The sequence below is a fragment of the Hemicordylus capensis genome, chromosome 4 (assembly GCF_027244095.1).
Source record: "Hemicordylus capensis ecotype Gifberg chromosome 4, rHemCap1.1.pri, whole genome shotgun sequence".
NCBI lineage: Eukaryota > Metazoa > Chordata > Lepidosauria > Squamata > Cordylidae > Hemicordylus > Hemicordylus capensis.
Window position 1 is genome coordinate 117,921,377 of NC_069660.1, and position 13,875 is coordinate 117,935,251.

Here is a 13,875-nt window from a genome sequence, read left to right on the forward strand (position 1 = left end):
ATTACTCTAGTAGGGGTATGCCACCCAAAATGGCATTATGTAGTGGGTTCTTCCTCCATACACATACTGCTGCAGCAATTATAGAATTTCTGGCTGCACTTATCTCCACACACCCACTCTGTGCAGTTTTCTCATGCCCGTGCTCACAGCTGCCAGGAACATTATGTCCATTATACTCTTAGTAGCTGTCCATGTGAGACAATTCACCATTGGGAAACCATTTTCAGTGGCATCCCCCTGACCAGCATAGTACATGATCCAGTATTCATCTGTATTATAAACCTTGCTTCTTTAAGTGGTTAGAACCAACAGTTGGCACTGCTGACAGAAGTAAAATGTTAAGTAGATCTGAAAGAACTCTCACTGATGATTTGCAAGCAATTTCCAGTTATCTCCCCATGTCATGACCTACACCTTTTAGTGAGGTCACATGCTCATGAATTTTCTGGCCTGGAAAATCAACTGTTCCTAACCAAAAACAAAAAAAACCCCAAACACTGGATAATTACTTTTCCAAATCTAGTCTTCATGGTTTCTGAAAGGAAATTATATGCAACAGAGGATTCCAATAAAAATGCACCTCAATGCACGAATACATTGTACTATAATATTTGGAATTATAGTACATATGGAATATGATGATATGATGTTGGCATCATAGTAATTCTGAAAGATGTCTGCTTTGTCAATTAGTTCACTGAAAATATGCACATATCCTATGAAGCTGTAAGTATCTGCCTGGTCCCAGAAGAAACTGAAAAGCACAAGACACAAGAACAGAGGAAGAACTGACATTTCACCATTGCTGTCTGTTTTTATTACAAGGTTCCAGCTAGAAACTTATGTCAGAACTGATGGTTTTGAATAATTCACCCAGTGGATTGTCTTCACTTAAACTAAGAGATCTCAGCATGCCCTTACTGACAAATAAAGATTAACATTTCTCATAATTTTCTTAACGTTAAAAAGATGCTGGAAGGTACATCAGAGTTTGGCTTTTACAGGTTTTTCTTTAGATGTGCTATAGAAACAATCATATTTTTGAAGTTACTTCTATAATTCCCCAGTCCGTATTGTCTATCCTGATGACACATCAGTACCTATGAAAGGGCAAACAGTAGGCTTTACATAAATATTTCAAGTTCAAAGGTATTGTGCCTATAAAATAATTTAACACTGTAACGGGATACCCAAGATCAATTCCATTTTAGTGACTGAGCAGCAAAAATAACTTTTTTAGTAGGAAGAAAGTACTTAGAAACCTAGCAAGATCTGAACATTCACATATCTCTGTAAACATTTTAATAAGGTTTATTACATTTCCAGAGAGGTTAAGTGTTTACAGCAGGTTTCTGAGCTACATTTTATATACTGTAATAAATATATAACAGTCCCTATGTTCAGTTGCATCGCACATTTGAAATTCAGAAGAAAAATAAAACAAATTGCCCATTAAATAACAAAGTTCCCTTTTGTTTCATGAGTGGTCATATCTAGGTGTAAACAAAATAGAGCGAGTCATTCCGGATGAGCTACACCCAAAACCGGTGGAAGGTTTCATGATGAACTGCAAAGGTCCTGGCAGTGAATACCTAAAAATGATTTAGAAAGAGAGGGAGGGGAGACAAAAGTTAAATATAGTCATTCCAGTAAAATAAAATAAAATACTAACTTGTATGTCAGCATCTATGGACAAGGGTATATAATACAGTAGGGATGGGTTGCAGGTAGAGGTGTGCACGGACCATTTGGCATGGTTTGGTCCAAATTTGGACCGAAACGTGGGTATGCGAACCGGTTCAGTCAAACCATTCTGCCGGGCTGGATGGTTCAATGAACCAGCTTGAACCAGTTCATGACTGAACCGGTTCACGATCAAACCACTTAAACCGGCCTGGTTTGTGGAAGTCCAGTTCATGGTTGAACCAGTTCTGCACATCCCTAGTTGCAGGGGAAGTACAGCAGCCTTGCTGGTCTATTAAAACAAAACCAAGCCAACAAGAATGCAGCATCAGCAAAATTAAACCTTTACTGGCTAGTCTTAATTACGGTATCATATTTACTGATACTGTGGTTTTGAATCCAGAGAATGTTAGATGCATCTAAAGATGAGTGCTACAGCTCTAAACACATGAGAATGTTAAAATAGATACGTCTGTGATTATTACACAGATATGGGCATACTTTGGATGTATAGAGATGCACATTTTTTGAGAAGCTGGGTTGGTATTTCCCACTCTGGTGTGATCCTGACTTTGCAACCTCTAGAGGAGAGCTGGTCTTGAGGTAGCAAGAATGACTTGTCCCCTTAGCTAAGCAGGGTCCACCCTGGTTGCATATGAATGGGAGACTTGATGTGTGAGCACTGTAAGATATTCTCCTTAGGGGATGGAGCCGCTCTGGGAAGAGCAGAAGGCTTCAAGTTCCCTCCCTGGCATCTCCAAGATAGGGCTGAGAGAAATTCCTGCCTGCAACCTTGGAGAAGCCGCTGCCAGTCTGTGTAGACAATATTGAGCTCGATGGACCAATGGTCTGGACTCAGTATATGGCCGCTTTCTATGTTCCTATGTAACACACATATCTGCTCCCCTTTGTGAAGTCCCACTCTATCTGCAACCAACAGGCTGAATGCTGGCGTGGCATGGTTCTTTCAACCCAAAGAGGTATGCTTCACTACAAATGGTTAATAATGACTCTCTGAATGACTATGAGAAGTGTATTTTACTGTTCTTGCCCTACCTTTCAGTCTTCAGGTAGGCAGTTCTTGCTTTTGAATTCTCACAGGATATGCATATATTCGGCAATAATTTGCACTAGGGCTGCAATGTTTAATTGATTAATCGGTTAGATTAATCGATTAAAAACACTTTTACATTGACTAAAAAGGTACCCTAATTAATCGGGCAGAATATTTTTTAAAAAGTAATAATTATTTTTAATACAAGTACTTCTAAAAACTGCAGGTGGCAGATGCCATCTTGGAAGAGACATCTCCCCCCACCCCCGCTCACATAGGAGGAAATGCTTCTGCTAGGACAATGACTCCTGTGACACATGTGTGCATCATCTAAAAACATAGGAAGTATGCTTCTTGCATCTTGATCCATTGAGCAAATTAAATTTGCTTATCAATTTATGTACAGTCATCCCTCGCCAACTGCTAGGGTTCCATTCTGGTAAAACCTTGCTGTTGGCAAATTCGTGGTTGGTGAGGCATTAATGTCTATAGGAAATAGGGAGTATGGGGAACAACAGCCATAAAAAGACCTAAAAATAAATTGCTAAAAATCACAAAAAATCCTGTGATATCGCCGAGAGTCACCAAGAAGAATGAGCAGGTTGAACCTCTGAACCCTGCAAAATTGCTGAAACCCTCCAAAATCTCTCTCTCTCTCTCTCTCTCTCTCTCTCACACACACACACACACACACACACAAACCCTCACCAAACAAAGATACTGAGGTTGCGGCTGGCAAGACCTGTCACAATTTCCCATTCACATATACTCAAAACCACGGTTAGTAAAACCATGGTTGGCAAGGCATGACTGTAATGCAAATCTAATCATCTTATCAGCTGATCAATCAACTCATACATTTAATCAACTAAGGTTTTTTAATAGAGTGACAGGCCTAATTTGTTTGCATATAAGCCTTATTCTTGTATATCAACAGTTTACAATTAAAATTAATTACCAATATGCCCATGTAAAAAAGGCAAACCTTGCCTGGCACCAACACTCCACCAAAAGGAGGATGTGACAAGAGATACATATGCATGAATCCACATAAAGCAACAATCATATAGTCACATTTAAGGGCTCAATTCCTTTGGCCTTTTTCTTGGATACACATAACTTCTGTAGAGGTGGGTGGATGCAAGGCAGTAGATTAGGAATTTAAGGGGAAATGCATGGATAGGGTAGGAATGTGGTGGAGTGTTTTTGGTGCTGGTTGCCCTCCTGCTCCTGTGTGTTGAGGAGGAAGTACAGCACACTATAAGATCACATGGTGATTCCACACTGCTCCATGAACACTAGCTGTCATTTAGAAAATGAATGGCACAAGGAAAACAAACATAATGTTTAATAAACAATGAGGCTATTCACATGAGCAGTCCTACCTGGGCTCATACAGCCCTACTGAAGTAGGGCTGCTCATGTGAAGCACCAGGATCAAGGCCGATCCTGGCACTGTCCTGCCAGGTAGCCCAAGCATTTCCCCCAGGCTAGTACCAGGATAGAAGGGAGCAAGTGTGCCTTTCCACCCCAGTCCCTGGTTGTGTGTGTGCTTGGGTTGCAGGCTCTGGGAAAATCCCTCAATGCACCACGCTCCCAGCCATAGATCTCCCCGCTCTGGCTCTCTGCTCTGCCACTTGGTGCAGCACAGCTCGTGTGCCACGCAAGCAGCAGAGCCTTGCAGCTTCATCTGATCATGTGCAGGGAGGCAGGGAGGAGCCTGCCTCCACGCCAGCTCTCACCCCACACCACCCTTGTTGGTCGTGTGAACAACCTTAGTGTTTGTTTAAAAGTACACTATATGTTTAAATATACAATTATGTACCTTTGTGGGGGATGTACAATCTTACAAGTTTAAAAAAATCATGATGAAAGTACAGGCCACCAAATGCTGGAAAAAACACTGAGGAATAATAATGTTTATGCTTTTGCCTTTGAGGGCAGGAATGAGGAAAGGAATGCAGGGGAGGTGGAACCAGAGAATACACCTGGGATGTGTACCCTGGGGTGGATGGGTATGTGGAGGTGGGGATTGCAGCTTCAAAACCTTCCCTAGCTGAACAGGGAACAGCCATGCCCAAATGAAACTGCATTCCAATCTCGTTCAGGTGAAATAATCTGGAAAAAAACAGCATATATGAAAGATCATGTCATCACAGAGAAAGGGACCAAAAAGAGCATTCACACCATGCCTGTTACATGTAACATGGCATGTCTGTACACACCTTCTTAATTCCCCTACATGTGTGTATTATTTATTGCTATTGCTTCCTGAAAGAATCTCAGGGTGGCACACATGGCTTTATTCAATTTTATCCTCACCGCAGCAAGGACTGGTGAGAAATTCGGGGGGGGGGATTTGAGAGGAATTTCAGGGTTCATCCAAAGAGAAACCAAAATCCTAAGCATGTTTCAAGGTTTTTCACCAAGAGAAACTGAAATTTGAAGAGAATGTTCCTCCCAAGGAGAAAGGTTTGAAACTGTTCTTAGTCTGTTTTGATGGTTTCTCCACATCCCACGAGTAGGTTAGGGGAAGACTTGTCCATGTCTACTCTGTGAGTATCATGACTGAGCAGGAATATGCTGCTCAGTCATGAAACCAAGACCTTTCCAGACTCTCTCTAACACTCTAGCCATTATATCACTGATTCAGGGGGCTACCGTCAATAAGACAGAGAGAGACAAATGTCCCCTGGCCCACAGCCTCTGAGAGACCCCCAAGGCCAATCCTTACCCTCTCTCCACAGACAGGGCCATCTGAGGTGGTGGAGGGAAGGGAAGGCAGGAAGGAAGGAAGGAAGGCAGGAAGGAAGGAAGGAAGGGAAGAGGCGCCTGTGTCAGAGACAAGTGTGCAGACAGAGCAGAGCCGCTCATACCGGAGACTTTGTTGTCTCTCTTTCTGTGTGTTTTCCCCTCCACTGCTCCCTCAAAAGCAGGTGAATGAAACCGTGAAAGCAGAGGAAGAGATGTTGCCACTGAGAGATGGGTGGTGCTGGAGACGGAGTCCTTCATACTAAACACTCCTTTGCAAGAGGAAGGTGTGTGTGGAATTTGCCTCCTGGTTAAGGGGATGGGGATAAATGTGTTTGCTGAGGCTGATTTTTGGAGAAGAAATAGCAAGGAGGTCAGGGAGGGGAATCAGAGCATTAAAAGATGATAAGATGTGAAATGTTTCCGTTCAAAAGGATGTGGATATTTTATATGCCCTTTTTGATATTAATAACACTGAATTTTGTTTTTATATTTTTAATGTGGTTCATTGTTCATATTACTGTTTGTTTTAAATGAACAAATGAAAAATATTGTTGTTGTTTCCATGCTACAGCCCTGACAAAAATTTTTAAGCTTGGGACAGAAGCTTCCTTTGGAACCCACAGAAGGGGAGGAGAGCTGGTCTTGGGGTAGCAAGCATGAATTGCCCCCTTGTATTTGACAAAGTTGATACTGTTGTATATTTGGTTCTGCTGTTTACACCTTGTAACTGTAGTCTCCTGTCCTCTGTTAATCTGCTACACTATATTTACACATGTCCTTAATATTCTTCTGCAGCAGAGACATGGGGCTAGGAGAAGGAGAGGAAGGCAGCGAGGAGCCCATTTTAAAATCTTGTCTCTGGGCCCACTCCAACCTTGGTACACCCCTGCTCTAGGAGAAAATGTATGCGAGAAAGATCCATATCAACGTGGCTTAAATGTGCAGGTAAGTGCTTGAATTGCATTTATTTCAATGGGATTCTGACTTGTCTAACTTTCTCTGGGTTATGTCCCAAGTTTTACATTTAATGCTTATTCCTATCACCCCTGAGGCAGTTACTATAGAGCAGAGCAGAACCAAATATTCCCAGCAAAACTACAAGTTTGAGTTTACCACACTGCCTTGTGTTAAAATTTAATATAAAATTTCAAATGCTTTGCATTTGAAAACTCTGCAGTTGTTCAAAGAAGCATTTGCCATTTGTATTATTTTAATTAACTATTTTTTTGCCTAACTTGCACTTAGTTAATTTTATCTCTGCTGTAGACCAATGTGTCCGTTACATTTACTTAGCATTGTTAAAGCCAATGGCGGAAAGTGGGAGGAAGGAAAAGAAATTGCAACTTTAACAAAACTACTTATCCATAAATATTAGCCTAGTAGAGAGATACCTTCCTGCAACACAAAAGTGTATGATGAATTCTCAAAGGTTAAGCATCTCTACAGGCTTATAGTGTTGAAACTAACAAGATTAATGAATTTGACAAACACTTCCAGAATACGGAGGGATTTGGATAAGACCAATGTTTACCGTGCAAGCCTTAAAATCTAGACATCTTGAGGAATTGATCTTTGCACACTTGTTGACACTGGCTCTTGCTACAATGTAGACATCTGCTGAGGATTGGCCTAAAATGGCACCCCTACAGGGCACATTTTTCTGCTTGTGGTTTATGGTTTGATCATTGCAGAGATAACAAATATATTATCCAGAGAGAAAATATCTGCATTTCCTGCAACAAATATAAGGGCATTCCCATGCTTTGCCTTCGGGAATTCACCATGCACTTACAACTTTCTATTGAAACAGATATTTTTCTTCTCTTATCACATCTGTTATCACTGGTTTCCTTGTGATCAAACAATACATTCTGGTTTCTGGGGAAATACCTTTGCTGTTAGTACCCAAGGTCTGTAATGTGGTTCATCAACTTTCATGCATGCTTATAGTGTCTATGACATCACTTTTCATGACAAAGAACTCTTCACTGCCATCCCCACCACATGAATACATGAGTCTAGTATCACTTAAAAACACACACACACACACACCCCAAAAGTAGCTGTACCACATGAACCATTTTAGGACATAATAAAATTTAAAATGCAAGGCTATCCACTTTCCTGCAAGGATACCCTTTCCATTCAATAACTGTTTCTTTTCTGTTCCCCCGCAGACTGGAATATACATGAGGGGAAAGAGTTGTCTGTCCCCCTTGTGTTGCTGCTGCTATGGGGCAAGTAATTTCTATTGCTTCAAACATAAATGATTGTCTGCACAAGTCCTAAGATGCAGAGACATTAACCAATTTTGGTAAATTAGATTATAGTGGGCTGTTATTTAATGAAGTTGTGACATAACTACCACCTCATTATCATGATTTTAGCAAACTGTTAATTCACCATTTATCAATGACTCTCTGATTTATTTGCTTAAAAGCAGGCAATAAGCAGAACTTGAATAAATCCTACAAACAATAATTTATCATGAGTCGTCTAATAATCACCCTTTAATCTATTTCCCATTACTGATGTACTATAATTACTTGCAGTTATTAGATAAATGGTCTAAAAGTACATAAAAATAACACCTCCACTAAATGGAAGCTGCATAACGTGCAATGCATAATGCTAGAATTAATTACAACTACCACACACAAAAGAGTGCACTGTTTAGAAAGTGTTACATCATTGTATGGAACCTTATTGATTAATGAAGACTGAACACACTCTGGAACAGTCATGATGATTAATCCTACAAAATTTCTTTGCAATAGCATGAGAGAATATGAAGAAGTCAGGCTGTTACTACCAAAGGCTTCTCACAAATTTACTGCAGAAGAATTAAAAAAAGAGGCTAGTTCTACTAGGATGTTGGGCATATTTGAAGGTGTTTCCCCCCTTTACTAGACCAAATCCAGAGAACTGGGTAAAATGGTGGGCCTGTGCCTAGAAGTGTATTCAAAGACCATATACCGCCATAAATACCACCACAGCCAATGGGAAGATCCTATTGCAGGGCTGCATAACTCCAGCCCTTCTGCAGATGTTGGACTACGATGCCCATCATTCTCAATTACTGGCCACTGTGACTAGGGATTATGTGAGTTGTAGTACACAAACAGTCGGAAGGTCAAAGTTGTGCAGCCTTGCCCTATGGCTTCCAACATTGCCAGTAGGGATGTGCATGAACCACGGTTTGACCCACAGTTTGAGCACAGTTCAATACTGCAGTTTGGGAGCTTTAAGAAAGTGGAGAGCAGGTCCTTACCTGCTCTCTGCCACCCCATGCAACTTCCTGTTGGAGCGGTGCGCATCCCAAAAAGCCCTGCATGACACCAGCATATACATGGTGTCTGTGCATGTGTGGGTGCCATTTTTGTTGTCAGCAACACCATGCTGACCACACAAATACACCATGCTGACCGCCCAACCCAGCAGGAAGCTGCATGTGCGTGCTGGTGCCACGAGGGGCTTTTGGGGATGTGTATTGCCCCAGTAAGAAGCTGCATGGTGTGGTGTTTTTGGTTAAACCATGTCTTCTCTTGACCAGGCCAGCTTTTGAATGGGACTTTAGTTACTTGTATTCCAGTCCTGGAGTAAAGGTGGGGCTAACAAACAGCCAGCAGCAAAAGCATTGAAAAACAGTCTGCACTTGACTTTCTGTACATAATATCTATTTCATTAAACTATTAATATTCCTGATTCCAATTTATTGCCTTGTCCTTACTTACATACCACAACTCTTTCTCTTGGATTCTACATATGGGGCAGTGGAGAGCAGGTAAGGACCTGCTCTCCACTTTCTTAAAGCTCCTGAACTACAATATTGAATTGTGCTTGAACCGTGGGTCGAAGTGCAGTTCGTGCACATCCCTACTTGCCAGGTTAGAAAGAAAGTTGTGTTGTACCAAAATCCAAAAGAAAAATGAGTTATTTGCAAAAACAGGCCTGTTTGAAGAAATGTTGCTGTCCTGACAGATGAAGAAGCCATTTTTATTGGATTTCATCAGGCATATATTAATTCCACCGGTATTTTTAGACTTTTTGCCCAATAGATGCTAGTTTACTTCAATGAATGATGTTTTAATCATGTAATTTCCATAAAAACAATTCTCTTTAACATAAATAATGAAAAGAACAATATTTTGTCATTGCTGATCAAAATCAGATTATCAGTCTACTGTGAGAGCACCTTTGCATATGAATAGTGTGCAGCAGCACTTGTATTGCAATGGAATTAGCTCTGTCCTAGCACACAACTTTTTTGAACTGGTATCAATTTATGTTCAGTTGCCTGAAACACTTGAAGTGATAAACAGACAAGTTTCAGATAGCAAGGAATTTGTCCAACACCAATTGTCTAAAACAAAATTATCTAAAACTTTTAAGCTAACCCAAGCATCTGAAAATATATTAGGTTCAGTTCGCAAGTTTTTAGATTTGTACTCTTAAATTAAATAATCCTGTTTAACAAATGAATGTATTCTGTAGAAACGGAAGGTAATGACTACCTAGAAGAATTAAGGTGCCCAAAGAGGTAGAGCAAGACTATTTGGCAACATGATTTAAGTTTCAGTTTCAGCATTTTAAGTCACAAAGCACTGGTTCTCTGTATTTTCAGACATGACATGCTGAACTTCCTTTAACATTGTGGCACTTTTATTGCTGCAATTTGACTCAGCCACAATATTCTGTGCATGTTCTGCTCACTCTATGCCTGCAATTCCAAATAAAATTGCTAAAATGAGAGATGCCGAGGGTCAAGCTAACTTAATTTGGGAGCTAGTTGAGGTCACTGGGTGGGGAGTGAGGGAAGGAAGGTGTGCAATTGGATTTTAGAAGAGTAGAACTATGTATTGCAGGTTTCCCAAAGCAGCATGGAATGTCTTGTCAGTTTTCATCCTTGTTATCTTTCTGGAGGCAGGCAAAGACCTTTCTTAAAATTAGCTAGCTTTTCTGTGAATTACTTGTGGGTTGTTGTTGTGGTAGCAAGCATGACTTGTCCCCCTAGCTAAGCAGGGTCCACCCTGGTTGCATCTGAATGGGAGATCACATGTGAGCACTGTAAGATATTCCCCTCAGGGGATGGAGCCGCTCTGGGAAGAGCAGAAGGTTTCAAGTTCCCTCCCTGGCTTCTTCAAGATAGGGCAGAGAGAGATTCCTGCCTGCAACCTTGGAGAAGCTGCTTCCAGTCTGTGTAGACAATACTGAGCTAGATAGACCAATGGTCTGACTCAGTATATGGCAGCTTCCAATTTGGTTATTTCTGTATTATTTTGTCATTGTTTTTCCTTTAAACTAGACTTAGACTGTCTGCAATATTAAACTGCCTTTTTTGTTTTGTTGTTTCAAGTGCATGCTTTCTGTCTCTTATATACACACATACCCATGCTACTAAGGACTAGCAGAGTACATGGCTAAATAAAAGAAGTCCTAGCCAGCATCAGAAGGTTTCCCAAACATGAAGGTTTCTCCGTCATGTGTTGCAAGCACTCCATAGCTTAGCAAATAATATGGTCATTGGGAAGGTAGAAGTACCACATCACTGCGGGATGGCTTTAACACCTTCCTATCAGACTACAAAGTTGCCAATACAGACAGCAGTGCTTCAGAGCTGTTGCACCCTCCTAAACTTCAACTAGACATTTGTTAAATCTACACCATCTAAATGACAGTGCTTCTGTGATAGTTATGTAGACAATGGTGAATGTTGTGGGGTGGGGGACTTCCAAGGAAGCAAACCCTATCTTTATAATGCTCTTTTCTGAAATGATGTAAAACCTGCTGGATCAATCATCGAGTCCAGAAACCTTTTTCCAGCACTGAGCACCAGATACTTCGGGGAAACTGACTCTCGGCCTGGAGTCTCCCTTTAGCTATCATGGCTAATCGTGTGTTTCTTGCTGAGATTGGTTCCCCTGTGGGGAGATACATCTGGTGCCAGGAAAGCAGGGCTGCAGTACACCCCAACATTTGGTAGACACCCACTGTATCTAAAGAGACACTTATGGGTATCATAGTTGTGGCGATGTACTGGAAGCATGCGCTCAAGACCTGTAACAATTTTGCTGAACTGTTCAGGTGACAATATTACAATGGCAAAAAGTTACATAGAATAACATAATGATCCGGTGGGGGTGGCGGGGGGGGATCCAACAGGAATGAGGAGAAGCATCCATCTATGGCAAGTAATTTGAAGATGAGCTCCATCCAGAACTGAAATGTACAGATGACCCCCGTGGCCATCAGATACTGTGCCAGCAAAAATCCATAAATTACGCACTGAGTAAAGAAGTATTCTCTTTTGCCTTTCATGAATCTATTGCCAGTCATTTTAAAGTAGAAAAATCACCTGTGGTCCTAAGAAACTGAGATGACCTACAGAGAATCAGGTATATCTCACAATGTTTTATTACCATGATCCTTTTTGGAAGGTTTTAAATAATAGAATATCAGAGTTGGAAATGACTTTGGAAGTCTCCTAGTCTAAGCCCTACAGTGCAGGAATCTCCTATAGCATTCCTGGCAGATGGCTTCTGTTTGCAAATCTCCAGTGAAGAAGAACCGACCACTATATGAGATCAACATTTTTCAAATATTAGGTTTTCCACAGAGTAGAATACTGACAAACTTGCATCTTTTACCAGTCATGACCCAGAGACAGAAATCTCTGTAAGCTGACCAAGGGACTGTGTTCCATACTAAATAATACACCTACTGTACAATTAGAAACTGCGTGTTTGCATTAAACAACAACAACAACAAAAAATAAATAGAAGCTGTGTGGAGCTCCAGTTCAGACTGGAACTGCAGCGGGGGAGAGAGGGCTGGATTGCATTCCCCCTGCCCCGCCACCCACTCACCCCTACTGCAGCTATATCACCTGGTTGAAAAGCACCTTTATGAGCTTTTTCTCCTCGTCAAATAGCAGCTGTAGGAAGGCGGGGGACTGATTCAGACTGGGACAATGGTGGGAGCAAAGGGTTAACTCCTCTTCTCACCACAGCAGTCCTGCTCCTATAGGCCCCAACACATCACTAGAAGGCTGCTTGTGTGCTGGGATCCACGCAAATCCCAGCACTCGCACCCAGCCAAACCCAACTTCATAGCCCAGCTCTTAGTTGAGGTTAAGGGTACAAGTGCGCCCTTAACCTGGCTGCTGGGATCGTGTGCAAGCTCTCAAAGGGAAGGGGCAACCACCTCCACACAGTACTCAAAATGGCAGCAGCTTAGTGATAAAGATGTTATTGTCCTGCTTCTTATGCAGACTGTGAAAATGCTCTTATTTAGAGACCAGTGTATGTCTGGATGCACATACTAATCTGTTGTGCGCATGGGCTTCCCCATTTATGTAAATGGACCTAGTCTATGTGCATATTCCTTGGTGGGGGAAGAATAAGAGAGCGCCTTTTTAGAGACCTAACTTAGAGAGCGCTGCCTTCTACATGATCCCCACCACACATTAAGGTCATATGAGGTCCGTCTCCAGTTACCACCAGTTCGTTTGGTGGCAACTCAGAGGTGGGCCTTCTCTGTGGCTGCTCCCGGGCTGTGGAATGCACTCCCCGCAGAAATTCGTAATCTTAATTCCTTATTGACCGTCAAGAGAGCCCTTAAAACCCATCTGTTTGGCCTGGCCTTTCAGGGTTTTTAATTAGTTTTATTTGTTTTAATGCTAACCTGGTTTTCAGAGTTTTAATTGTTCTGATAGTTTGATTGTTTTTTAAGGTGTTTTAATTGGTGTTAATATTTATATCTCTGTTTTAACTGTTATTGGTTTTAATGGTTTCTGTTTTTAATTGTAAACCGCCCTGAGCCATTTCGGAAGGGCGGTATAAAAATCGAATAAATAAGTAAATAATAAATAAATAAATAAGTGACCCAAATGAAATGAATGGGAAGCTTTCAGTGGCATTGGGTCTCCATCCATGAACCTGTACCTGTAAACAATTTCTGGATTAGTATGAAGAGTCTGTTGCTTTTTAATAAGTTAATGTGTTGCACAACTTGAGGATGGAAACACACTTAGCAGTACAATTAAATCCTTACACTCCTGCACTGCTCTAACTGTTAGAATAAAGGAAGTTAAAACTGATGTATACCTTGTGTCGTCCCAGTCAGGGTTAATTCCAGTAAGGGACCCTCTAGAATCGGTGGAATATTTGTAAACCACTAGCAGGCACTGTTTACAAAGCTCTGCTATTCGTTGGCAACACTGGAGCTGATCGGCAGTCACTGTTTCTGTGCTTTTACTGAATATTGTCTCCCAGGAGCTCCTGTTGGCATGGAAACAGACATGACCTCATGTTTTCTGTCACAAATAGCAATCTAAAAGCTTTACTGCTCTACATGAGAGATTTAGCCATGGAGAAGCAAGAGAA

General features: G+C 41.3%; 1 protein-coding gene across 8 annotated transcripts in view; it reads right to left on the reverse strand.

Moving 5' to 3' along the window:
• Window positions 1–794: 794 nt before the first annotated feature.
• The window catches only part of TTLL7 (tubulin tyrosine ligase like 7), a 136,459-nt gene continuing 123,378 nt past the window's right edge, over window positions 795–13,875 (reverse strand). For 5 of the 8 annotated variants that reach the window (XM_053243202.1, XM_053243200.1, XM_053243201.1 and 2 more), the window contains 2 exons: window positions 13,597–13,770; window positions 795–1,592 (listed from right to left, as the gene is read on the reverse strand). In XM_053243202.1, the coding sequence (XP_053099177.1) occupies window positions 1,478–1,592; window positions 13,597–13,770 (289 nt within the window). In that variant the 3' untranslated portion in view covers window positions 795–1,477. Of the gene's footprint in view, window positions 1,593–2,739; window positions 2,820–13,596; window positions 13,771–13,875 lie in introns of those variants that run through there. The other 3 variants (XM_053243204.1, XR_008305634.1, XR_008305635.1) reach the window with 3 other exon arrangements.